General features: G+C 49.1%; 1 protein-coding gene across 2 annotated transcripts in view; it reads right to left on the bottom strand.

Moving 5' to 3' along the window:
• Positions 1-6,945: 6,945 nt before the first annotated feature.
• The window catches only part of ARHGAP32 (Rho GTPase activating protein 32), a 194,294-nt gene continuing 174,213 nt past the window's right edge, over positions 6,946-27,026 (bottom strand). For both annotated transcript variants that reach the window (XM_080649766.1, XM_080649765.1), the window contains 11 exons: positions 26,023-26,125; positions 24,507-24,651; positions 23,961-24,043; positions 22,190-22,297; positions 21,619-21,764; positions 20,444-20,639; positions 19,481-19,626; positions 18,770-18,841; positions 15,817-16,716; positions 14,197-15,158; positions 6,946-13,006 (listed from right to left, as the gene is read on the bottom strand). In XM_080649766.1, the coding sequence (XP_080505892.1) occupies positions 10,739-13,006; positions 14,197-15,158; positions 15,817-16,716; positions 18,770-18,841; positions 19,481-19,626; positions 20,444-20,639; positions 21,619-21,764; positions 22,190-22,297; positions 23,961-24,043; positions 24,507-24,651; positions 26,023-26,125 (5,129 nt within the window). In that variant the 3' untranslated portion in view covers positions 6,946-10,738. The remainder of the gene's footprint in view (positions 13,007-14,196; positions 15,159-15,816; positions 16,717-18,769; positions 18,842-19,480; positions 19,627-20,443; positions 20,640-21,618; positions 21,765-22,189; positions 22,298-23,960; positions 24,044-24,506; positions 24,652-26,022; positions 26,126-27,026) is intronic.

Genomic DNA, 27,026 nt, shown 5'->3' on the forward strand with positions numbered 1-27,026 from the left:
GAAATAGAGACAATTCGTAGATAAACCAATAAGTAAAAAGAATGTCTGAGTGGGAAGTGCTATTTACAGAATGAAGAGGGTGATGCGATTGCGTGGCTACCTCAGGCTGGGTCCTCAAGGAAGGCCTGATGTGGTGAGATCTTAATGAAGAGTCAGTCTCCCATCAGAACATTCTAGGCAGAGAGAACAGCTTGTACAAGGAACCTGTGATGGGAACAGGCTTGGTATAAAGGGAAAAGAACTGGCCAGTGTCATCTGAATTCTAACAAGAGAGACAGACAGAGAGAGGCAACAGAGAGAAGTCAGGGCTAGGTTGCTAGATCGAAGAGTTTGGATTTATTGTAAGTGCTATTGGAAGACTTTGGATGGGGCAGATGCCAGGACGGGGAGAGGGGAGAACGGTACACTGGCTCAGCTGTAGAGCAGGCAGCTCCCAAATGACCCACAAGTGGCCTAGGCCCATGGTCGGCAAACTGCGGCTCGCGAGCCACATGCGGCTCTTTGGCCCCCTGAGTGTGGCTCTCCCACAAAATACCACGGCCTGGGCGAGTCTATTTTGAAGAAGTGGCATTAGAAGAAGTTTAAGTTTAAAAAATTTGGCTCTCCAAAGAAATTTCAATCGTTGTACTGTTGATATTTGGCTCTGTTGACTAAGGAGTTTGCCGACCACTGGCCTAGGCCATGGCTCCTTAGGATTTCACAAATACAACAGGACCTCAGGGGTGGGCGGGGCTCCAAAGTTTACTCCAATTACACACCCAATGACTCAGTCCCGCCCACAATTCCTTGCTCAGTGTTACCCATTGTGCCCACCACTTAGGATCCATGAGAACAGGTCTAAGTTCTTATCTTCTGAGAGCGCTGCATATATTTAGGTTGACTCTCCTGCGTATCACTCCCTCCCATGCCTCCTCTCGTCACTGTAATGGGTTACAGATTAGCTGAATAGGTTGCTGAGCCAGAGCAGGTGAGCAGGTGCCTTCCCAGATGCTAAGGAGGTCTTTGGACAAGCGCCACATTCTCTAAGATAGGGGACAAATGTGTCCATCTTTGTAAGGTGGAAACATCCCAGTTGCCCTGGCCGGGTAGCTCAGTTGGTTAGAGCGTTGTCCCCATATGCCAAGGTTGGGGGTTCGATCTCTGGTCAGGGCAATACAAGAAGCAACCAGTGAGTATGTAAATAAGTGGCACAACAAACCAATGCTTCTCTCTCTCTTTTTCAGGTCAATAAATAAATAAACATTTTTTTAAAAAGGAAACATCCCAGATATCCAAAAAGATTACCTTAAAGTAGGAGATGATGGTATTAGTATGCTACCCTGGACAATTCATTTGCAGTGTCGCAAAATAATTTTTTTAGTCCAACATTGGATGCTTTTGCCTAGCCCCTAGGAAGTTACTCTACATGTTTTAATTGGTTAGTTCAGTGGTCGGCAAACTGTGGCTCGCGAGCCGTGGTTTGCCACTCTGTTGACTAATGAGTTTGCCGACCACTGGGTTAGTTTATTCTTTTGTTTTAAATATATATTTTTATTGATTTCAGAGAGGAAGGAAAAGGGAGAGAGACGCATCAATGATGAGAGAGAATCATTGATTGGCCACCTCCTGCACACCCCACACTGGGAATCCAGCCCACAACCTGGGCATGTGATTGGGAATCGAACCGTGACCTGCTGGTTCAAAGGTCAACGCTCAACCACTGAGCCAAGATGGCCAGACTAGTTATTTTTATTTATTTATTTATTTTATTGATTTCAGAGCGGAAGGGAGATAGAAACATCAATGATGAGAGAGTATCATTGATTGGCTGCCTCCTGCATGCCCCCTACTAGGGGGGGATTGGGCCCACAACCCGAGCATATGCCCTTGGCCGGAATTGAACCTGGGACCCTTTAGTCCGCAGGCCGATGCTCTATCCACTGAGCCAAACCGGCTAGGGCTAGTTTATTCTTAAGTAAAGATTCATAAAAATCAGAAGAGTCAAGACCGCCTCTGGCACCCTCATAATCATAAACTCTGGTAGGGAGAGACCACTCCCCACCATGATGCGTGTAAAACACTTGCTAAGTGGCATTGAGAAGACCACAGAAGGAAAGACGGGCCAGAACGCCATGAAGCCCAGAGCCGTGGCAATGACCTTCAGAGTTCTCGAGGCTCCTGGGGTCTTAGAGTCCCAGAAACTTTACCCTGAGGGGTCTGGGTAACATCAGTGAGGTCATTTCCTATACTTCCGTCTACCTCCTTTAAAACTCATATCACTTCGAGAAGGAGATGATGCAGGGACTGACTCATTTAGGTTTCCCTACATTCTACCATCCCTTGGTTCACAGATTACTGCGTATATTTGCTGAAAACTATCCAAGCCTTATGTTTGCCTACTCTGGAAGAAAGGGTACATTGCATCTTCTCAGGCCCCCGCCCTAACATGCTCTGGAGGGTGGGTCTGAGTGTGGAAAGGAAGTCGCTCCTGGACACATCCTCTCCATTCCTTTCCTCCCAGGGACTCTCCTTCACTCCCTTCCAAACATTTTTCAAAACTGACCTCCTTTATTTAACACAATTTCCTGACTAATCCCAGCAGTGCCTAGTCACGCTAGCTGTTGAATGTAGATATGCTAAGCCTATTTGCTTTCCTTTTGGGGCCAGCGACCAACACCAGTGTCCTGAAGTGCTGGTAACACAGGACAGCAGACCACACAAGCGGTGCTGGCTTCGTTCTTGCCGCTGAAGGAAGATAACCCGCTATATTCCAGTGCCCAAGCCCAGGGTTTCCCAGCCCGTGCTTCCCACGCGTTACCCAGATAAGAGACCCACTCGTTCACTCATTCAACAAGTATTGGTGCGCACATTATGCTAGAGCGCTGTTTAGGGCACTAGGGTATTCCGGTAAACAAGACCTAGTCCTGTCCTCTTGGCGCTCAAGTCCTAGAGGAGATACAAACATTACACATCACAGAGGAAGTGGATGGAGAGCAAGGGAGATGCTGCTTTAGAAAGGTGGTCAAGAGAAGCCTTTTCAGCCCGGCCGGTGTGGCTCAGTGGTTGAGCGTCAACCTACGAACCAGGAGGTCATGGTGCAATTCCCGGTCAGGGCACGTGCCTGGGTTGCAGGCTGGGCGCCCATGTGGGGCGTGCAGGAGGCAGCTGATCAATGATTCTCTCTCATCATTGATGTTTCTCTCTCTCTCCTCTCCCTTCCTCTCTGAAATCAATAAAAATATTAAAAAACATGCGACAGGGGGTAGGGGAGGCTGGGGGAAGGTCAATGGGGGGAAAAAAAGGAGATATATGTACTACTTATGTAATACTTTAAACAATAAAAAATAAATAAATAAATAAATAAATAAATAAATAAATGAATAAAAATAAAGAGAAGCCTTTCCTGAGTTGTTGACATTTGGGCAAAGGCTAAAAGCAAGGAGCAGGCCAGGTAAACACTGGGACCTGAGCATCGTTGGGGAGGGCTGTCAGTGGGGAGGCTGAGACCGAGTGTACGGAGTGTACTTGGCATTTGCAGAAGAATGAGGATCTCAATGAGGCCGGAGTGATGGGAAAGGGGATTGTGGAGTATTGACTCAAGCAGCACCCCCGTTCACCCCTGCCCTTCACAGGCCTTCCTCCATCTCTCTGGACCCGGAGCAAGACACTCTCTTTTACATTCCGAAGCCTTTCTCCAAGCTGTGATCAGAAACTTGTGGGTGCAGGGCCGACTTCCTGCCACCGTTGTGGGACACCCAAAAGGGACCCCTCGCCAGGCATCTGCCAGCCCTCCACTGCCTTGGATTTCCACACCCCCCCTCCCCCCGCCCACAGAACTATTTGTTGGTCCTTGACCTTGTCCCAGGGGGTCAGCAGTTTCCCATGCCAGGACATGATTGTCAATAATTAAGGTGCGTGGAAGAAGCTGGTGGAGAGCTAAGGGGAGTGGCAGCCATCAGGGCAGCCACTGCCACCCAGGTCAGCTCTCCCCCCGGGTACTCGGCAGCCTGCACCCTGCACCCTGGGAATGGCACATGCAGTGCCCCATTCTCTGGCCTCTACTTAATAAAAGCGGTGAACACATGGGGGGTGAGGAGTGGCGGGGGGGTGGGTGGGCCTGAATCCCTGAGATATGAACTCAAGCGCACGTACCTTCAACTTCCTGGGCCTCCGTTTCTTTATCTGTACAGTGGCAAGAAAAGCAATAATGCTACTTTGCATAATTGTTAGGAAGACTGAATTGATATTAACATATGTAAAACACTTAGAATAGCCTGGATAATAGGTGAATACATTAGTACGGTTAGCATTGGTAGTTATTCTCAGTCTATCAACACAATCACTATACTCTCTCCTCCGGATAAGCATTGTGCTTGAACAGATGATGAATCAGGAAAAAAGTGTGTGTTTAAGAATAATGGGAAGGACCTGACTATTTACCGTAAGTTTTACCAATGGAGAGGCAGAGTGAGCTCTTTAGTAACTTGCGAAATGCCGTTCCTGTTTCTCCCCTCCTGGTCTGCAGCGACTCAGAGTCCTGCTCCTGCTCCTGCTCCTGCCGGGCTGCGTGCATGAACCCACAGCAGGTGGGCAACACAAGGAGGCGCACCTGTCGGGGGCAACTTCGTCAGCAGAGAAGGGTCTCTCAGAGGCTCATCCGCCCATGGCCCTGAGCCGCAGTCAGCAGGCCAATGGAGCGAAATGGAGAGAACATCTCTAATCCGGAGCGTGGGCATCGCTCAGTGTCGTCCTCAGTGCTATCCACAGAAAGGTTTCCACTGAGTAACTGCAGCATATTTTTATTTTTTAAATGTTTTTATTGATTTTTAGAGAGGGAGAGGGATAGAAGCTTCCATGAGAGAGAAACATCATTGATTGGCTGCCTCCTGCACTCCCCCTACTGGGGATTGAGACAAAATCTGGGCATGTGTCCTGACTGGAAATCAAACCAGTGGCCTCTTGGTTCATGGGTCAACGCTCAACCACTGAGCCACACTGGCCGGGCAACTGCAACGTATTTTTCGAAAGCAGGGGCTTCCCTAATGCTGAGTCATGCTGCATCCCACTGGGAAGTCTCATGTCAACCCCTGATCCATGTCCTTGCCGAGGCTGTTCCTGCAAAATGTACCTCAACTGTGTGAAACATCAGCTTTGCAAGCAGACTGACCCGACTGATTAAATCCTTGGTGATATCTTTACATATATATATAAGCCTAATATGCAAAGTGTCCCTTTGGAAGTTTGATTGCTTGCTATGACGTCTGCTGACCACCAGGGGATGGCGCGGAATGAAGGAAAGCCCTGGCCAGCAGCCAGCAGTGGGGAAGGGAGGCCCCAGCTGGCAGATGGCAGCTGCTAGGGACCCTACCCATGCACGAATTTCATGCACTGGGCCTCTAGTAATGGTCTAAGCATCATCTAACCCTTTTCTTTAACTGCTGGGCGGCCTTGCACCATTTCAAAGTAAAAGTCTTGGATGCCTTGAATGGGTCACTGGTTTGATTCCAGGTCAGGGCACATGCTCTCTGGAGGAGCCCTTTAGAAACATGGATTATTTCATTTAGTCCTCCAAGCAACCCTACGCAGCAGGTACTATTATTTCCCTTTTAAAGATGGAAAAGCCACGGCTTAGAGTTTTAGGAATCCTTGCGGAAGGTTGCATTCAGCAAGGGTTTTAGAATTTGTAAGTGGCAGTCACATGCAACTCTCCACTGGCAAGCTGTCCTTTATTAGAGTGGGAACTCGGGTCCAGCACACTTGGTCCGGACTTGGCTCCAGCACTCACACCTCCGCACCCTGGCCTCACCCATGAATTAGGAGAAACAAGAGTCAATCGGAAGTTGAACTGTGAGGGGGGGTTGGTGTTACTTCAAAATGTGCCTTTCCACATAGAGCTAGATGATTAAAATCGCCAGCTCCACCAATGCACCTGTCACCAGTCACTCAAGGGTGCACTCTAAGAAGTACGTACTACATTCTCATCAGGTGTGACGAAAATTTGGTGATGAAATAGTTGGCAATGGGAAGGAGAGACCCAGAAAATTCAGTACACACAGTGGAAATGTCACCCACGTCTTTTCTTCAATCCCATATGAGCAGGTCCCACAGGGACACCTTCAGGTCTGGGAGTGTTTACCGAGGGCAGGTGTTACGTCTTTGCTTACAGTCTGGAGCATGGGGGGCAGGCATGTAAGCAGGGCTGGCTCCCCAGGGTCACCTGGACCACAGGCAATATCCCGTTTCTGGCAAAAAGGGAAACACTCTAATAGCTTTAGAACGAAGAGTGGTTTGTAATTTGTGACTTCCGGTAAGAAAACTAGGGTTTCCCTGGCTTCCTCTGGAAGAGGTGTGTGTTTTCCCCTCCAAAAGTGCTGGTTGATACTGAAATGTCTCCTTTCTGAGAACCTGGCACAGGAGTGCGCTCAGGAGCCCGTCAGGCAGCTGGGCTGCTCAATGCACGTGCCCGACTCACGCACTTTATCTGGCTTGGCCACCAACCAGCTGGCCACCGGTGAGCAAGTGGAAGAGGTGGTTTTTTTCTGGTCATTGCACTCTGATAAGCAATCAGGAGCCAAGGTGCTCTGTGGGAATCTAGACACAGGCCTGTTATTCAGAATCCCATCTGGAGGATCCTGAGCTAAGAAGCCAACTGCTCCCTGGATGGGGACCGCCAGCTCTGAGCCAGGCGGCGGTAGCAGTGCCCAGCCTCCCCAGGGCAGCCCATGAGATTAAGGGTCCTCTCAGCTTCAAAGATGCTGCTTCACCCGGGAAATGTTGGCCAGACAGCATACTGTGGCAAACAGGTACACACAGGAGGCATTAACCCCTCCTGCCAAATAAAAGCCCCTTCAGAATAATAATCTGTTATTTAAATACTAATCGCCCCAGTCAATCACCCCATCTAGTTGGTTATCATCCATATTAGGTTAAGAAGGAAGCACACACAAAGAAGTCTGTTTTAACCTGAAATAGTTTTGTTGATATTTGAATTGCGTTCAAGTGGGACATTTGCTTGAAACCACAGAATTCTCCGTCTGGATTATCATAGTACAAAAGCCCTTCTCTCCCCCACCCCGCCCCACCCCCCCAAACCAAAACAAAGAAGCAAACAAAACCCCAAACCCACAGCTCAGCTTCAAATGAGTTTTAAAGAAATGAGACTCTAAATATTTACATATGGATCGAGAAATAAATCACAAAACTATTTACAAAAATACACAAGCTGTATATGCAGTAACAATTTACACGGGTTCACAGAAATATTCGAACATAAAAAAACCACCATATAAATTAAAATGAAAGAACTCAAAAGTGTGGTCTACGACGTCCTAGGATGCTTCTCTCATGCAGGCCATGGTTGAAAACTCAGGTTTTGCCACCTCAGAATCTAAACTGTAAAATAACCATTTTAATCTCTGAACACTTAACAGTACGGATGGGACAAGGCCGAGCCCGCACACACCATCCCCGGCGTTTCGGCCCCACACAGCACTGACAGTCACATGCCTCTAACCACTGGGAAGGAACCTCCTGACATACTCTTGCTTTCATCATCACTTCCTTACACACCCTGCTCAGACAACGCTTTGCGATACTGGATGGGTGGTGGGCAGGGCGGGGGACAGACACGTGGCCGTGGCAGGCTCCTGTGTTAGCAGAAGGGGCAGATGTCAGATTCACATTGCGTGCATCTACTGCCGCCTCAGATGTGTGAACCGCCTCTCCACATCCTGTACAGACGAGTCCTAGAATTTTCAACCTGACCCTAACCGTTTTCTAAAAATGCCGTCATTATAAAAAAGTGCAGGCCTCCCCGTGGGGCCATCCAGGGATAGCGTTTTAAAAGGAAACTGAAGACAGTAAGCAATAAGGCTCAGATGAAATTTAGTGACAAGAGAATGGCACCTCTGGGGCTGTTAGCAACGTCTCTGGCCAAGACACCCGGGGAAATATTGATTTCGATCAAACCATGCACTGTGGCATCAGGATCTTGCCAAAGATAAAACCTGGAGATGGGATTATGAAAATACTAATAGAAATATGGGTTGGATGCATAAGGCAGCTCCATTTCCTTGACCAGCATGCTCCACGCCACCACTGGAAAGGAACGATCCTTCATCACACTATCTGGGAAGTCGCACAGGCGGACTAGCTGAGGTAACCCGGCTCACAGTGATTTGCCATCTGATTTTTACCCGATGGTATTAGAGAGGGAAAGACACAGGCAGAGTCCCTTAAATAACAAACTCCAAAGTTAAGGCTGTTTCTACACACATGAAGTGAAACAACGCTGGACTGTACCTAGAGTTCGTGTTTCACACTCATACCGGTAATTTGAGTCTTTTTTCTGTAATCAAAATATTTACCTGATATTTCTGAGCCCATAGGACATGAGTAAAATAACTGCTTTGAGGAATTGACCGTCGTGTTTATAAAAGACTTCGGTCGCAGGAGTCAACGTGTGTGACCACAAATCCACGAGTATGAAGACTGGACGGGGGGACTTTCCAGCCACACCCTTCTGGACTCACATCCTTCTAAATCCTTTTTCTTTTTACTAAAAATAATATATATATATATATAGCTTTATGAGAACAAACGGTGTGAAATGTTTTACCAGGATGACACTTTACCAAATATTGAGGGAAAAACCTGTCATTAAAGCCATCTACGTCCCCGCCACAGCAGCTCTCTCCGACGGCCATGCTGCCGGGGGAACATAGGGCCGTGTGATCACGAAGGGCAACGGGCTGCCCACTTGATAAAGAGATGGTTAAAGTGAAAAATAAAATAAAACTAGTGCCGTCTGTTCACCAAAGACCAAACTCCTGTCACAGCACCCGCGGTCCGTGTACCGAATGGGAGCCTGCCAGGCTGCCTAACTCGACGCTGGGCCAGCGGGTCTGCACCTTTAACGGGAAGGCCCACAGCCCACAGGCCTCTTCACAGATCGCTCTCGGGGTTTCTTCTATCAGGATCCTGACGGAATCCCTCTGATCAATTCTGGGGGAACCAAGGAAAACCTTACTGAGTATTTTCACATATAAATAAACGTGTTATTCTTAAAACTTTATTTCTTTTCCTAAATATAAACCCTTAAAATGCAATCACACGTTTTTTTTTGTTTTTATTAAATAAAAAAGGAACTGGCATGACTCCTAATCTTTATACAAATTCACAGCAATAATAGCAGCATAAATTTAGCCTCTTAAAAGATTTCTTCCTTTGCTCTAAATACAAGTTAATTCCAAGTGGTAAAAAAGCCAGAGCAGCGACCATCCAGTGAATGGAATGAAAGCCCCCAGGTGTGGATGTATAAAAATCAAGTGTCACTAAGAGTCCTGGAATGAAATGACAATCGACACGCGTCCACGTAAAGGCAGGACTGCCTGGCTCGCCTGGCGCACGTGTTCGGGGTGAGCTGAGAAAATGGAATTGCGTTGGGCTAGAGGTGCCTAGTCCAACTCGAATCAGGAATGAGTGCAACTTTCAAAAGAAAGTTCTGGGCGTGGGGCATGTGTAACAGGCCCCCAGAGTTATCAGAATGGTACCGGAAATGCTGGTGTCGATGGCAGTTACAGTAGACTGTGATAGCAGAGGGAGTGAGCAAACAGCACGCCATTCCTCAGGGCACACAAGTCACGGCGGGAATGCCCACGGTGACACGGGGCTGGGTACTACACGGCTATTGCAGGTTTACTAACAGGGACGACAGAGCTACTTTAAGAATTCCCAGGAAACCTGCAGTCCGGTTGAGAAACAGGAATTAACGTGTAAGTTTGCCATCATGATCAATTACGTGTCTATCTAGTCAAACCATGCTGGGGGTTGTTTTCATTTTTAATGGAAAAAGTTGCTTTAGGGAAATAAATGGTGTGAAATGTTTTTTACTAGGGTTACAAGTCACTAACTCCCCTTAAGAGAAACGGAAACTGAAGGCAGAGGGCCCACTGGAAGCAGGGACAGAGCTCTCTGGTGCTACCAGCGCCCCCTGGCGCCCGCCTGAGGATGTCTGCTTCTGCCTTTGACCACCTCTTCTCGGGGATCTGAGCCCAATGGGGATCTGAGCCCGATGGGGATCTGAGCCTGTTCTCGGAGCTGAGACACACCTGTGAGAAATAAGGATGCGCAGGACACGGGGCAGCCTAGGCCGACATGGTTTGACTCTCTCTGATGACTCTTTACTAAATGCTTAGTCTTACTCCCTGTATGTTTTAGTCAGAATCTGCTAAAGGTTCAACTGACTTAGCTGAAGGATCAGGGTTTTTTTCTCAGTTGGAATTTAACACGAGATGGGGAGAATGACGTGAGAGCTGAGTGCCAGCCTGAGCCAGCGACGTGGGCCCGGGACACGTCGGCAGGAACGCAAAAGGAGACGGATGGCAGCCGCTCTGAAGTATGCCGCCGGCACTCGGAGGACAAAGCCACATCGAACGCAGGTCCGGGCAGTCCTGGGCTCTCACGGATGCGCGCTAGGTGGCGACAGGCTCTCGGCTAGGCTGTCAACACCGTGCTTTACAGCCACTCGGCCCTCGTCTGGTGACAAAGCGAGTCCTCAGAGGCGGAAATGAAACAGGAAGGGGAGAAAGGTGGCAATTGACTTTTCTTACTATGTTTTGTTTCTGAATGTGGTTGGGGGGTTTGTAGCTTTTTTCTTTTTCTTTTTCTTTTTTTTTTTTTTTAATCTTTTTGGTTACTGAAAAAAATAGAACAGTCCACTGTCCAGCAGAGGCTGCTTCAACTCTATTGCTCTCGGGGCTCATTCCGCATGGACCTGGGTTTCGGGGTGCTGCAGGGACAGCTCTGCGGGCAGGAAGGCGCCCTGCCCCAGCGCGGTGGCGTAGGTCCTGCTCTGTGGGTGGGCGAAGCCCGGGGGCAGGTAGGCCCCCACGGCTCCTCCCACGAAGCCTCCTCGCTGCAGCTGGGGCGGGGAGTGGTAGCCCTCCAGGTTGTCGTACTGGGACACGGTGGCCAGGCTGCCCTGACGCCGGCCGTGCACTGGGTACTGGCACAGCGCCCCGGGGTCCCGCTCCCCGCTCTGGGTGTGATGGAGCTTCAGGCTGTGACTCCGCTCCGGCTTCGGCGGTGGGACCGAGGCCTGGCCGAGCGGCTCCTCCTCCGGGTAGCAGTCTCGGGGGTGTTTGTCTGGGGCGGGGGGCTGCCTGGCCCGAGGCCTCTCCAGCTCTTTGCAGAGCCTCGTCTCTTTGTGGTTCAGTCGCAAAGACTCGGGGCCCACGGTCATGTACTTCCCTCCAGAGTTATGGTAGCTGGCGGGCTCACAGGCGTCCGGACTCCCTTTGGACCCGTAATCCAAGTGGCCGGCTCCCTGGGGGTGCGGGGGCCCGTTTTTCGGCTCGCACAGGTGCCTATGGCTTGCTTCCTGGTGTGCCCTGTGCTCAGGGAGGCCGCAGCCCGAGTCGTGGAGCTTGCGGTTCCTGAGGCTGCTCTGCTTCTGCGGGAGGGACGGTTTCTCCGGCTGCCCGTTGCCGTGCCCGCCGTGGTGATGGGCCCTGTCCAGCTCGGCCTCCGGGTGCTTCCGGTAGAAGGGGTCGCCGCCCTCGGGGCTGAGGGCCTTCCCTGGGGGCCGGGCCTCCTTGCCCTCGGCCACGGAGAGAAGTCCAGTTTTCCCAGGATCGGATTTGCTGCGCAGGTGGATGACATAGATCCCACCCAGCTCGTCCTGCAGGGCCGGGCTCATGTTATCGTACTGGGACATGACGGGCCCCTTCACCTTCTGCCGGGCCCGGCTCTCCCTGCGGATGGACTGCATGTGGTACTTCTCCATGTCCTCCAAGTCCCACGAGGTGTAAGTGTGCTTCCCGTCGGTGGCCGGGGGCATGCTGACGACACCGTGGTCATTACCGGAGAAATAGCCGGTCAGGGTGGCCCGGGGCCGGGGCGGCAGCCCGGCGTACCCGTACAGGCTCTTCCCCTGCAGCCGAGGGTTGTGGAAGGCGAAGTCGCGGCTGGGCAGGCGGTGCAGGGGCCGCAGCTGCACGGTGCCGTAGGCGTCCACATCGCACAGGGCGCCGTCAGGGCTGTAGTAGGAGCCGGAGGAGCTGGAGTAGGGGCTGTACCGGTAGTGCACCCGGCCATTCTCAAAGTAAGGCTGCAGCTGCGTGACGTGGTAGTCCGAGCGGGCCTGGGAGGCCGGGTATGGCTTGTACTGGTACAGGGGCCTCGGGCAGTAGGCCGGCTCGTCGTCGGGGGGCACCTCCGTCCGGGAGATGGGGACAGAGCGGATCATGGCAGCCGGAGGGGTGTGGAGAGACTGCACCCTCCGGATGGTGGGGTAGGGGGGGATGTCTTCTGGGTAGCAGCCACCCCGAATAGATGAGCTCAGAGAAGACACATATTCGACGCGGCCGCATGGCTTGGAGTGGTGTCCCGACGCGCTTCTCCCCGGGGCCACGTAGGTGTTGTAACGGGGACCCAGGGAGGCTGGCGGCTCGGACCGGGCCCCATAGGCGTGGTGCGGCTCCAGGCTGCTGTGATGGGGAGGCACGCTCTGGGGGCGGTACTGGCAGTTTGGAGTCATGTTGAAATGCACACAGTTTTCCGGACCGAAGGGCTCAGGGGTGACATCGGGCCTCGTGAAGGTGGAGTAAGTGGCTTTCTGAGGCGCGTGCTTCGGCTGTGGGACGGGAAGTGGCAAAGGCAAGACATCATCCCCGATGGCCGAGGCAGCGGAGGCGAAGGGATGGTAGCTGGCGCCGCCCGCCGCCTCTGCACCGCTGCAGTGGATGGCGGCCGCGACTTTACTCTCCATCGTCCGGGCGGGGGGCACGGGGGCCGGGAAGCCGCAGGGGGCATGTACAGGGGCGGACTCCGCACGCAGGTGCAGTGGGGGCGCGCGGGGACCTTCCCGCAGCTTTTCGGGGAGGCCCGGCTGGACAGCAGGACACACAGTGGGAGCAGAGACGGGACACGGAGCGGCAGCCCCGCCGTCACCCACAAGGCCGGGAGCAGGGTCATCTGCGGCCCTGGGTTCCGGTGGCCTCTCCGGAGTGGGAACTATTCCTGGGACCTACGGAAAAATGAGGACAGCGTGAGTTTATCTTCTGTGCTCCCCTCTGTGGGGTCAGCACCATCACACGGGTAACTCACAAGCTGAGGCTGTGTGGGTAGCAGCTTGAAATTCCCCCAGCCATGCGGTCGCGCTGGCCAGAACCGCAGGCACCCTGTCCCCACAGCCAGGAAACGGCCTGCGCGGCCACCTGGCGGGGCGGCCACCTCCATCGTGAGGTCTGTTCTAGCTGGTGATGGGTTTGAGATGTGAGAGGAGGTTGCCTGTGACACTGTCTTAACGTGCAGACCAAAACAGAGGTTTAATCACATAATAGTCACGCTTAAAAATCTGTGCCGACTCTGCCCAGCTCAGGCTGGCCAGCAGCTGGAACCCTTTGCTAAACCAAGAGAGGGGTTCTCTCTGGAGAGATGTTTGAAGTGAGGAGTTGTAAGCCCCAGGGGGCACTGAACTCCAGCAGGTACTGCCCCCGCTGCCTTCGACCCGCCCTGGGGTGGCTGCAGAGGCCAGGGCTGCAAACACCCCGCCTTGCAATGCAGCTGTAGAAACAGCGTCCTTCCTCTACAGAAGACTAGTTCAAGGGGATCCCAGAACACCTGGGGCATTTTTTTTTTTTTTTAGGAAGAAACCTTAGCATTTTGCGTACAACATTCTCTCGTCAAAATGGGTGCTCGCTGGACTGCAGAACCTGCTGCTTCGTGTGGAGAAATCAAGCTCACACTTCTAAGAAGTGTGCAAGGCAGAACGCCTTACACACGTCCTGAGACTAAACCGCCTGTATCGGGCAGAGGCGAATAAGCAGTGGGCGAGGTTCAATGACTTGCCCGAGATCACGATGAGTCAGTGCCGGTGCCGGGAGAACCCGCAGCCCTGATACCCGAAGCCCCGTCTGACTCACTGACTATCACCTCTGGTATCGCTCTGAAGAAACTACCCGGAGGCTGGCTGGCGGGAGGCAGCAGCGGGCAGACGCGGTTAGACCACGGTCATTGTGTAACTGCTCCTTCCTGAGAAAAACCAGCATCGAGGAGAAGGCAGATCCCAACCTCCAAGGGGAAACGCTTCATGAAAACCTGCCCGAGGACTGGAAAATCGATACTGTGCCTGACTCCAAGATAACACACCCTGCTAAGTGACAGACCTTTGCAAAAAGTGCCTTTCCTTTCCTTGACTCGCCCCCCGCTTCTTACCTTGTGGGAATTATTTAATCCTACACAGGCGGCTGCTGGTACCTGCCCCACAGCTGGTAACGGCTCTGCTGGTCTCTGGGAAGGAGGTGGGGGAAGGGGCCGATGGGTTCTGTGAGGACGCTGAAGGGTGGCGGCGGCAAAATCTGCCGCGGTGGGCTGCTCCGCCGGCTCCCAGCTGGCTTCCCAGGCGCCAGTGTCAGCCACTGCCGCAGCCGCTGCCACGTAAGCCAGGCTGGCTGTGCCGACAGGCTCCTCGGGGGACCCAGGAGGAGGGTAGGGTTTGTCTCGAGAGGGTGTGGGAGATTTGTCAGTAAGTTGTGAGGGGTGATGGGGCTTATCCACACTTGCACCGAGATAAGAAGGCGGCTGATCTCCGCTGTAGAAGTGAACTTGAGTCTGGTCCTCATCCGCAAAGGAGACGGTCGGCCCGGTGGTCTTCCCAGACTGGTCGTCCGGGAAACCGATGTGCTCGTCAGACTTCGAGTCTCTTAAGGGGCCTGCAGTGGTACTGGCCTGTTCCGGGCTCCCAGATACACAGGCTGGATGGGGCTGGAAGTCGGCCTGGCGGGGCTGCTGCCCGGGCTCGGGGGCGCTGGGACGGGCTTGGTCCCGGGTGGCGGCCGGGTCGGGCAGGAGCTGCTGGCAGCTCCCGGATGCGTGGTTCGGGAGGAGAAAGTGCTCTGCGGGCCCGTCGGCGGGGACATTGGCTTTGTCCAGAGTAACATGAGGGTAGTAAATAGGCATTTTCTCTTCGGTCGCAGCCCCTGCCACGTCTCCATAGTTCACAGGAGCAGACTGGCAAGCGCCTGGTCTCTTCAGCGACTGGGTCGAGGCCTGCTGGGCGGACTCGGCTAACGCCAGCGCCAACAGGCGGGCAACGTTTTTCGGAGGCGGTGGCGGTGGGATAAGAGACACTGAACTGACAGGAATGGCCTCCTGAGGGGGGTCATGGGTAACTGCTCCTGGTGGGAAATTGGGAGAAAAAATGAGAGTGAAAAGGCAGCTTGTGTTATCCCAGCTATGGAAAGCCAACACTCCCCGTTTGATCCCTAAAAAACAGGTGCCTTCCATATTTCAAAATGGCAATCCACGATCTTCCGTCCCACATGCAACATCTGCTGTAGAAACATCTGGATCGGAGGAAAACTAACACCGAGCATGGGTGAGGCCTGCCCCTCCTCCTGAGTTGCTACAACAAGCAGGTCCCCCATGTGGCTCAGGCAAGATGGCTTAGAACACAAGCTCCACGTGCTTGCAGATGGCTTAGGATGGTTTTACCGGTGGAGGCTGGCTGGTTAACATGGAAGGCTAAAATACAGGCATTTTACGAGAAGAGAAAACAGAATCAAGAGCTATGAAGTTGTGCAAAAAATATCCATGGATTCTGACTGTCCAAAGAGACCCGCGGACTCTATGGAGTGGGACGCAGGACCACCGGCCCTCCGGGGGTTTTGTTTGATTTTAGTGTAAGGCTTGGAGCACTCAGCACCACCCGGAACCACATTCTCTTTGACTAAAGGGCAGGTGTGAAGTGAATCTCTCCCTTACAAGGCACAGGCGGCACACGGAAATGAAGATCCCGCTCAGCTTAAAGAAAGAGTGGAGGAAAGCAAACGGTACCTGTCTGAGCCTGTCCAGAAGGTACAGCCTTACTCTGACCGTCGGACACGCACGGCTCCTCCTTCTCCTTTGCCGGCACCTCCACCTCTGCGGCCGCCGCCAGGCCTGGGGGCTGGACTCCAGGCTCACATCCTTCCAGGGCCTCACTCTCGTTTGCCTTCATCTTTCCTACCTGGGGAGGGGATCTAGTTCCGACGGCACTTTCGTCGACACCCGTGTGCCAGGTGGGAGGAGATCGGGTCTGGGCTGCCGTGGCGGAGGCCGTGGTGGAGGCCGCGCTGATGACTTCTGACACCCGAGGGGGAAGGGTCACTGAAATGGGCTCAGATATGTTCATAGAAGGTGATTTGCTTAATTTCCGTCCGATATTTGGCGAGAATGCGTAGACAACCTTCTCCGTGAAGGAGGATGGCTTGGCAGATTTCTCTTCACTCGGGCTCAAGTCCAGGGTGAAGAAGGGGCTCGGTGTCTCCTGCAGAGGAGACACGGGCTCAGAACTGGCAGTGCTTCCCGGGGTCTGGGCCCGGCTGCCACCGGCTTCCGAGTCTTTTTTATTTGCACTTGGTTTATCCTTGGGGTGTCCCGTGGGGGAGTCTAAGAAGGCAGCGCCGCTCTCCGGGCCCTCGGCCTCGGCCTTCGGGGGGCTGCACTGAAATGACATGGGGTCGAAATCCAGGCTGGCCACGCCCATGTCCGGCGGGCTCAGGTCCACATCCTCGGCCGAAGGGGGCGACACCAGGGCCGGGATGTGGAGCAGCCCCACGTCCTCCTCGCTCTCGTTGTCGTGGGGCAGGTTGTCGTAGGAGTTACAGCGGTTCCCCAGCATCTCTCCATTGAAAGAGGCGCTCAGGGCGTCGCTGCTGGATCGCGGCCTCCTGGGCCGGAACAGCTTGGAGTCACCTGGTGAACGGACAACAGTCGCTCAATGTGAAGGTCGCAGGTGCACCCCCACCCGTCACCTACCGAGGACACGCGGGGAAGGGAAAGGGCACTTCCTTTCTTACAGGTAACTGGCTCTTGGGGCTCACAGACGGGGCCCCCAAGCCAAATGCTCAAGAACACGCACCTCGGACATGATGGGAGGGAGAAGGCAGCAGCCATCGATTTCAATCGGAAAAGGACTCGGAGGTGCCAGGTTCTATCCCTCGTCCAACACTGACTTTTGTTGTGACTTTAGGCAAGTTTTTTATTTCTTTTTGTCTTATTTTATCACTGACCTCACACATGACTTGTGAGACAAAAATCAATCACTTTCTTTTTATTATTTATTTTTAAAACATATTTTATGGATTTCCAAGAGGAAGGGAGAGAGAAATAGAAAGATTAATGATGAGTTGATGGGCTGCCTCCTGCACGCCCACTACTGGGGATCAAGCCTGAAACCCAGGCATGTGGCCCTAAGAGGGAATCGAACCGTGACCTTCTGGTTCCTAGGTCAATGTTCAACCACTAAGCCACACTGGCTGGGTGGGATCAATCACTTTAAATGGTACTTTGGATATACAGCAGCAAAAGAGATTTTTGTTTTGTTTTTAGTGGGAAAAATCCTCATAACCCCCAATTTCTCAGTTTAAAAAATCTCTATAATCCTATAAAGTATTAACATCTATTTAGTAAAGGATTCCTTTCAGATACTTAAACAAAAATAATTTCCTTTTTCCCCCCTTAGGAGCAGGCTCTAAGTCTCTCAGGCAGGCAGTCCTCGAAAGTGGTGGAGGCCCTTGCAAATCACACAGTTTGATGCCACTGCCAAGCACCCTCCTGACAGAAGTCCTCCATCTCAGCATTCGATTACAATGGTGAGAGCTGCCAGAGTGAAAGTGTACCACCGAGAGGTAGAAATTGTCTTAATAAAAACATTCACTAATGCACTGGCCACGTGTAAAATGAATCCCTCCTTGACTATTATCTTCTGCTTAATACTTGCATCTCCCCAGCCCACCACACTGCTTTGTGAAGCATTCTCTTAACTAAAGTGAAATGGAAAATCCTGGAAAACCCACAAGATGCGGAACACCCCACTGCAGTGACATGTGAAGACTTGTTGAATCACAGCACAGTCACTGGCCAGCGAGGAGGTGCCACTGGAACAGTTAGTAGGACATCCCAGGGTACTTCCAAAGAGCACGAATTGAACAGCAACAGACTAAGGAAAACCCCTGGGCAATCAGGGTGGCTCTTGAATATTGTCGTAAAAGGGCCTTCTTTACCTCCTGCCGCCTTCTTCACAAACCCTTTTCTAACGGATTAGAAGGCAAAGGTGATGTCAAGGACGTCCTACTTTCCATTATTACATGGTTTTGTCAAAAGAGTTTTATTTCCCTCCAAGTCAACAATGAAGTAGTGCTTTGTTCATTCTGAAAATCAGTGGCAACTATAACCCGACTTTAGACAGAAGCTAAAACTTATTTTCATAACCTTTTAGTTTTGCTTTTTCAGTTACAATCAACCCTTTCTGCATTATTTAGCATACAACTCCGGTCCCCATTTTAAGCAGATTCACTTTATGCTGCCTCCTCCTGAGAAGAAGATTATCCTCCATAAATGACCTGATCTATGGAATTTAACATTAAGTTAGCCATTTTCAAGACAAGAGTCTTCTAGTTTGCATATCAAAACTGCTTAATTTTATCCTTTGTAATACTGGGCTCTCATTGTGAAAACTAAGAAATACTAATCATATAATTTTTCACTGGGCATTGATAAATATAAATGGTTAACTTCAACAGATTCACCCATTCTTATGCAAATTAAATAGCAATTATGTCAAAAGTGAAGAAATTAGAGACGGGTACTATATTAAAACATCACTGGAAAACACTAAATAGATACTAGTATTCTTAAGCAGTGATGCTCTGTGGCCTCTTTGTTAAACATGTACTTATAAAATATACTTGCTTGTTATGTTCTTTTCTGAAATACAGAATAAAATGACTGGTGCGTTTCCTCTTACCATCGACTGCATGGAGAGAAGTAAGAGACTCTTCACTCTTGGCTGATCGGAGGGTTCCCTCTGGCCTGCCACCTTCAGAATCAGAACCAAACAATGAGAGTGTTAGTCACTGTGACGGTGAAAAGGAGCCGTGTTTTTCTCTACACGTACTTACACTTCCAAGGTGATTAGTTGTACATTTTGACAACCATTCTCAAGCTAGCATGGTGCTACATAATGTATTGTTGTTCTCAAGTGGTTGCCTATAGGAAAAAAATCTCTTTTCTAAAGGATTACAAACTTGAGCTTAGAGATGCATTTAAAAACATCTTCCTTTTATATTTCCTAAAGAGGAGTGTGATGCCATACTGGATTGAGGGTAGGTCCTAAAGAAGAGCGGTGTCCCTTTAAGAAGAGCAGACACAGAGAGACAGAGGAAAGTGCCCTCTGAAGACTGAGGCGGAGACTGGAGTGACGCCACCACAAGCCACGGGATGCCAGGTGACACCGGAAGCTGGAAGAGGCACAAGGCAGGGTTCACACCTACACACGGCCCTGCTGACACCGTGACCTCAGACTGCAGCCTCCAGGAGACAGCATACCCCACTGGAGCGTGTCGAGTATGGGTCCAGAGAAAGAAGAGAGACGCCACGGCAGCAGGAGGAGGTGACCTGTCGGCGGGCCAGCTGCCCTCGGCGCAGCACGGGGACAGGGACGGGGAAGGGCACTGACCTTTCAGAGCCATGGCCTTCATCTCCGAGGGCTCGCTCTCGTTGCGCTGCAGCTTCCGCTTGGAAACAGACGACGATTTCCCCAAGTTGAAAAAGGAGCGCCAGCTGCCCACAGGGGACTTTTTCATTTTGTTCTGAGGCCTCCTCCTATGAGAGGGAAACACTTCCGTCCGGAGATATCCAAGGGGCTCTCTTTACTCACAGAAAATGGACAAGGGATGGGGAGAACCAGAGCCAGCGAGCACAGCTGAACGCACAGCCACCGTCACGGCACACGCCTCAGGGCAGCCAGCCGTGCGGTGCAGCTGAGCGTGGAATGGGAGCCGACTGCATGGCTTTCCACACTAGCGATCACTCCCGCAGGGAGTTTTCAGACTGCCACACTTAGAACTACCCTCACAATCTGGGAAATGAGCAGGAGTGAGACATGTTTGGGAATAGGAAATATTAAAACTCCAAAACTAGAGTTAGGGAAAATGATTTTAGGTGTGAGTAGAGTGAATGAAGCCAAAAACAAAGACAGGGATTAAGAACAGTGACTGCCATCTATGGAAGGCCAGGCACTGTGCTACTGCCTTCCAGGTAATATCTCACTTAAATGAGATCCAAGCATAGGAGGCAGGTACTACACCCTCATTTCACACCTAAGGAAGTCACAACACTAAGCCCCTTAGTGAACCGCCTTAATGTTATAAAGCTAGTCAGTGAACTGTGTCATTTTTCTAACGATTTTCCCTGTACAACGGACTCTCTTCTTTTTAAAATGACGTGGTGTTGCCACGCTTTGCGAGAAACACGCCTCTCAGCCCCTAGGAGGTCTCACCCACAGCCGGCAGAGCACAGGAGTGCCTGGGACTGGCCGGAACCAATGCAGGAGCAGAGGGATGGGAAACACAGAGGCCAAGGTAAAACCAAGAGAACACACACCAAGGAATCACACTGACGAGGGCTCCATGAACGCTACCTTTCAAGCGGGAAGTCGATGATGGTGTGAAATTTCCCCTGCAGCGCGGCAGGCCCTTCTCCTACTTCAATGTACTTGTTTTCAGTCACAAGCGGAGAATTGATCTGAGCTTGGGTTCTTGCCTGGGCTTCCTCCAATGTCAGAAGCTTGGTGGATGGAGAGGAAATCAGCAGGGACTTGGGCCTGGATAGAGACGCTTTGGAAAGAAAAACAAAATAGTCAAATGTTTCTGCCTGGGGGAAAAATGTAAGTGTGTGTGTGTGTGTGTGTGTGTGTGTGTGTGTATCTCAATCTGCTTATCTGTCTATCCATCTACCTACCTATCTGTCTTGTTTCAAATTTCTTCATTCCGATTTTTAAATGGCAAAAATAATAGGACTTTATACTAAGTGAGGAATAGAAGGTGACATACAGGATTGTTAGCAATCACACACACACACACTGACACACACACTTAGAATTCTTAAGTAATGTAACTATTTTCCTTTCTTAAGACTTTGCCTGGTATCACCCAATATTTTTAGTTCTGGAAAAAATTTTCCTGCTGCTGCTCCATCTTACACCTTTACATCCACCAATAATAAGTAACACGGAATATTTTTTAATTTGTCGTGAACATAACTCACAAAAGGTCTAATACGTAGCATTAACAAAGTAACCACAAAATAACTGTTAAATTGTGTATTTTGGGGAAATAGGCATAAATTAGCTGCTTTCTACCAAAGACAGAATCATGGAACGGAGATAAAAAATGCAGGTTTTGCCCTAGCTGGTTTGACTCAGTGGATAGGTCAGCCTGCGGACTGAAGGGTCCCGGGTTGCGGGCTTGATCCCCAGTAGGGGGCATGCAGGAGGCAGCCTATCAATGATTCTCTTTCATCATTGATGTTTCTTTTTTTTTTTTTTTTTCAGAAAGGAAGGGAGAAAGAGAGAAACATCAATGATGAGAGAGAATCACCGATCGGCCGCCTCCCGCACGCCCCCACTGGGGATAGAGCCCGCAACCTGGGCACGTGCCCCCGACCGGAACCAAACCTGGGACCCTTCAGTCCGCAGGCTGACGCTCTAAAATGAATAAAAATAAAAAAAATAAATAAAGAAAGAAATGCAGTCTCCATGGCTCTAGAAGTGTAGGGGCACGTTCCTCCCAGGAACGCACTCTGGCCGAGCCGCACCTGCCCCTTCCTGAATGACCTCGCTGATTTTCCCACTGAAGAGGACGTCCACGTGGTTGAGGATGAATTCGACGACCACAGACTGAATCCTCACTTCCATGAAGGCCGCCGTGCCGCTGAAGCAGGCGGACTCGATCTGTTTCGATCTGTGGGGCAGACAAGATCGCCATCAGCGTCAGACATAGCAATCTTAAAGGGCATTTTTTTAAACATGTAAATCCTTTTTTACAAATTTTCTTTATTGATTAAGGTATTACATATGTGTCCTTATCCCTCCTTGCTCCCCCCTACTTCCCCCCCCACTCATGCCCTCACTCCCCTGGTGTCTGTGTCCATTGGTTATGCTTATATGCATACATACAAGTCCTTTGGTAAATCCCACACCAACCAGAGGAAGAAAAATACTTTCACAGGCCTCGGCTAAGTGCCACTGACTGGCCTGTTTTGGGGAGATGCGCATAAAAACAACAGATCGGTTTTACTTGAACAGGGTGTCCTTAAGGAACACTGATGAATTAGACTTTCCAAGGTGATTGGATCTACTTAAGGTCAAATGTCAAATGCAACTTACCTGAGCAGGTTTGGAGCCCAAACAATTGCTAGGTTTTTTGCATGCATATTTGTGATGGAACAATAGTCAGCTAGAAGTGACAAGTGTCTCATGAGGAACTCCAGTGTCCTGGAAAATGAAACACAACACATTAACAACAACAACTATAAAACCCATCATGTAGCCCAGCTGGGTATAGCTCAGCGGTTGAGCGTCGACCCAGGAATCAAGAGGTCACCGGTTCGATTCCCGGTCAGGGCATATGCCCAGGTTGCAGGCTCAATCCCCAGTGGGGAATGTGCAGGAGGCAGCCAATCAATGATTCTCTTTCATCCTTGATGTTTCTATCTCTCTCTCCCTCTCCCTTCCTCTCTGAAATCATTAAGAATATTAAAAAAAAAAAAAAACCCATCATGTACAGAGCATAAAAACTCCACGTACTCGTTAAGTTTCAAAGGAAAAATGGAAAAAGAACCATACAAACCCCAGCAAACTGTGTGCTGCTCACTAGGTTTAAACATTATTACCACGAAACTAACTGTCAGAAGATTAGTATGAATTTTATACCTAGGTATAATAACCACACCTACAGAATACTACGGAAAACGTCTAAGGCAAGAAACAAGCTTCTGGCAGGACTGGCTCTGAGGAAACAGCCTGAGATTTTAAAAAACCTTTAGCAGTATTTGCTCCTGCTGCCAGACACCTGGTTCCATGAACGCTCCCCTCCGGCTTCTAGACAAACGATTCCATGAAGTTACGCTGCTCTAGTTGCAGCAGACACACTGTGTGTGGCTTGGACACATTTTGAACTCCAGCGTGGCTCAGTGGATGTGTTGACCTATGAACCAGGAGATCATTGTTTGATTCCTGGTCAGGGCACATGCCCAGGTTGTGAGCTCAAACCCCAGGGTGGGGTGGGCAGGAGGCAGCGATCAATGATTCTCTCTCATCATTGATGTTTCTCTTTCTCCCACTCCCTTCCTCTCTGAAATCAATAAAAATATATTTATTTTTTTTAAAAAAGGAGGGTTGCAAAAAGGAAACCAGCAAACAGACACCAGCAGTGAGTCCGTATTTTGGATTCAAGCAATTCACAAGTCTGCACACTTGTGGCCAGACATCCCAGTACCTTCAGCAGTATTTCTCAGTGTCGCAAAACAAACACACTAAGAAACAGATTTAGTCAACCATCCATTTGTTCATTCATGCATTCGTTCATCCAGCATTTATTAAAGCCTATTGCATGCCAAGCACTGTGCCAGGCCCTGGGATACACAGATAAATAAATATAAACATATGGACAAATGGCATGGCTCAGTGGTTGAGCTTTGATCTGTGAACCAGGAGGTCACAGTCAGGGCACATGCCCAGGTTGCAGGCTCAATCCCCAGTGGGGTGTGCAAGAGCAGGCAATCAATGATTTACTCTCATCATTCATGTTTCTCTCTCTTTCTCCCTCTCCCTTCCTCTCTGAAATCAATAAAAATATAAAAAAATAAATAATAAATAAATAGTTGCAAGTCCAAGAAAATTTAACTAGTCAGAAGCTGGAATTCTTTCTTTTTTCTAAATATATTTTATTGATTTTTACAGAGAGGAAGGGAGTGGGATAGAGAGTTAGAAACATTGATCACTGCCTCCTGCACACCCCCCTCTGGGGATGTGCCCACAACCAAGGTACACGCCCTTGACCGGAATCGAACCTGGGACCCTTCAGTCCACAGGCCAACACTCCATCCACTGAGCCAAACCGGTTAGGGCAGAAGCTGGGATGCTGCATGGGGTTTACCTGTAGTGTGGCGGGGGCAGCTGCTGGATGACGTCATGAATCTTGATCAGCCTTTCTTCATCTGTCGCTGCTGAGACAGCATCCTGCAACCATCATAATGCGACATCAACCAGTGGACTTTGTTGGCAAAAATCAAAGTTCTTCACTTACAATTTAGCTTTTTTCACTCTCAGATAAATCATTCTATCTACTCTTTGGCGCTGAGCGAAGAGGAAACATCATGTAGCATCAAGGAAGTACACTTCCCCCCACACTAGGTGGACATTGAAATCTATTCAAAGATTATTTTTTAAAAACTTTATGGTCACTAACATTAAGTGTGATAAGAGTAGTGGCTCAAAGTCAGAAACTAAAAGAATGAAAATGTAAAATTAGCCAAAACTAGGAACCAGCTAGCAATAACTGTTCTGTTGTTGTTGTTGTTTGTTTTTTCCTCTAAAGGAATCATTTTAGGCATGGAACTATTTCTTACCTGGCCAAAACCATTTTTACACATTTTGAACAAAACCCCAAACAGGACTTGATTTAAAAGTGACTGGCACTCACTGAGAATTTCTCATACAGCTGGTAGGTGAGCAGAGGGTTTGGGAGCTCTCGGAAATACAGCTTGCAGAGGGAGCCCACGGAATGGATGTCCTGAACGTAGGGTTCTTTTGTCAAGTCGGGGACATGTTCAGAGTCAAACTCATGGCTAACAAAGACAGCAGAGTGAGAAAATTACTTTATTAAAGGAAAAGCAAGAATATTTGGGAAAGCACAGACCCAAATAAAATATACAGACAAATAAATACAAATGTATGGACAAATGTGAATTTATATTTTTACCTCAGTGAATTAATGTTTTTCTCCAGCAGTAACTGGATGTTTGATCATACGTGTTTTTCTATGTGAAAATAATTAAGGGCATAGCTTTACTATTAAGATGGACAACAATCTCTGAAATGCATATGAATGAGCAGCTCTTAATACACAGATCTAAAAACAGGACTCAGTTCCTCATGGTTTCAATATGTGATATTTCGGCAATTCTGGAGACTAGGATTGAGTGGCAGCTGGTCCATGAGCAACCGTGCCCGGAAACCCCTCAGCTACAGGAAGTATGGCCCAGGAGTGGTTTATTAAAGACGGATAAGGAAGCCAGAGACAATATCAACCAATCCCCAGCCAACACCACATTGTAACAGACGCTAAAATCTGTAGCACTGAAGTGAATGGAATAAAGGTTGCGTTCAGAAAGCTAGGGCCGGTTACGCTCACTCTCTAGGAGGTTAATTAATATTAATCTACAGGCACGAGGCCACTCATCAACCCAGAGGATTAGTGTTTGTGGATTTATTAGTGAATATGAGGTTTGCTGCACGTGAAAGTAAAGACTGAAACTGTCCTTACTACCAGGATCAGGTGAAGTACTTTCCATATGAATTCCTGAAAATAGAGGTGAGCTCTGCGGTCAATTAGGATATTAAAACCCCTGTAGAGGAAACGGCAATTTCCGTGCATCACAGTGAAAATTAAACAAAAATAACACACTAAGAATAGACCAGAAGCTAAGAGATTGAGCAAAAATAAAATGTCTATTGCTGGTGTAAAGGACACGGTGATTTTTGTCTGGGAAGATAATGAGAGAGGATGTGAAATATGTAACAAGTGCATATCTGAGTACAGAATACAGAACAGGTATCCAAGGAGATTAGAAAGTTTCCCTCGTCAATTTTAATTAGGAATGAAAGACTGATTCTATTAATCCTATTAATTCTATTCAGATAATGTAAACTTCATCTGTCGTGGTTGTCATGGGTTCAAGTTCAATAGCTAAAGTCATCAACTATTGTAAAGGGAAAACATACAAGGACTGACAAGGTGAAGGGGACATGGTGTTCTGATACTGTACTAAATGGCATATAGGAAAATATACACAGAGAACAATATGTTTAGTATTGCCTATTTTTCTAAACTATCCTACTGAATTATGGTTATCAATGTAAGAGACTTAATTCTGAAATAATTTCATTTGAATGAATTACAATAGGAACGAAAAAGGAAATGCCACAGAAGGTTTTACCGTAGCCTCTGGATATTGGAGGCAACGCCAGAGAGGCGATATATTCCATCCACAATGCCATATCTCTCGATGAATGCCGTGCAGCTCTGAAGAACCTGGGGGACTGAAGAGTAATTGTAAAGACGTGGGTTAGATGGGAGGACTCGGCGGAAACAAAATCACCAGAAAATGAGAATATCTTAGTTCTCATCAGCAAAATAAAATTTTCGAGTTAAAGTGATAGGTGTGGAATTTTAATCTACTACAAAAAATGAAGAGGGCATGTTTACTTAATCTCACGTCTCAACAGATAATTGCAATTTTTCACTTTTAAGAGAGTTTCTTTTATCTTTTCATAGTTCATGCTAATTCTAATTTTATCTAATAAACAAAACATCAACATAATGCAAAGGTCGAGGCAATTTCAAGTAGATAAGACCTTAATTTCCTGCCTATCTTTATATTGTAAGTACTGACCTTCTGACTTAATATTATCAGCTCCTTATAAAGGGCACCCCAACAATAAGTTGAAAGAAAAGATGGGGACTGTCTGGTTACTTCACTGAATATCTGACACAAATGGCCAACTATTCGGGGCCTACACTCTCAAAAAGGGCGTTCAAACTATATGATAAAGTTTTTTTTATAACCATTCAAAAATGTACAACAGCTGAAATTTTAACTTTGTTTTGAAATACAGACTGTAAATTTTTAGTATCTTTCATGTGATAGTGTTAGTTCAAATCCCCGAAAAGAAGTGCTTGGACAAACACTATTTGCAAAGAACGACTATACTAGGGATGAAACACACAGGAGTGGTGAATGAAATGATATTTAAGAAGATACTTTCAGGTAACGTATTGCACGTACAGTATACAGTAAGTCCTCACTTAACGTTGTTCAGGGTTCTGAAACTTTAAGTGAAATGACATGTAATGGAATCAGTTTCACCACAGGCTGACTGATCCAAACCAGAGTTCCTACACCGCGTCTCACCCACATTATAACAAAATGACGCTGGAAGA

Source organism: Plecotus auritus (assembly GCF_963455305.1).
Source record: "Plecotus auritus genome assembly, chromosome: 13".
In the NCBI taxonomy this organism is placed as follows: domain Eukaryota; kingdom Metazoa; phylum Chordata; class Mammalia; order Chiroptera; family Vespertilionidae; genus Plecotus; species Plecotus auritus.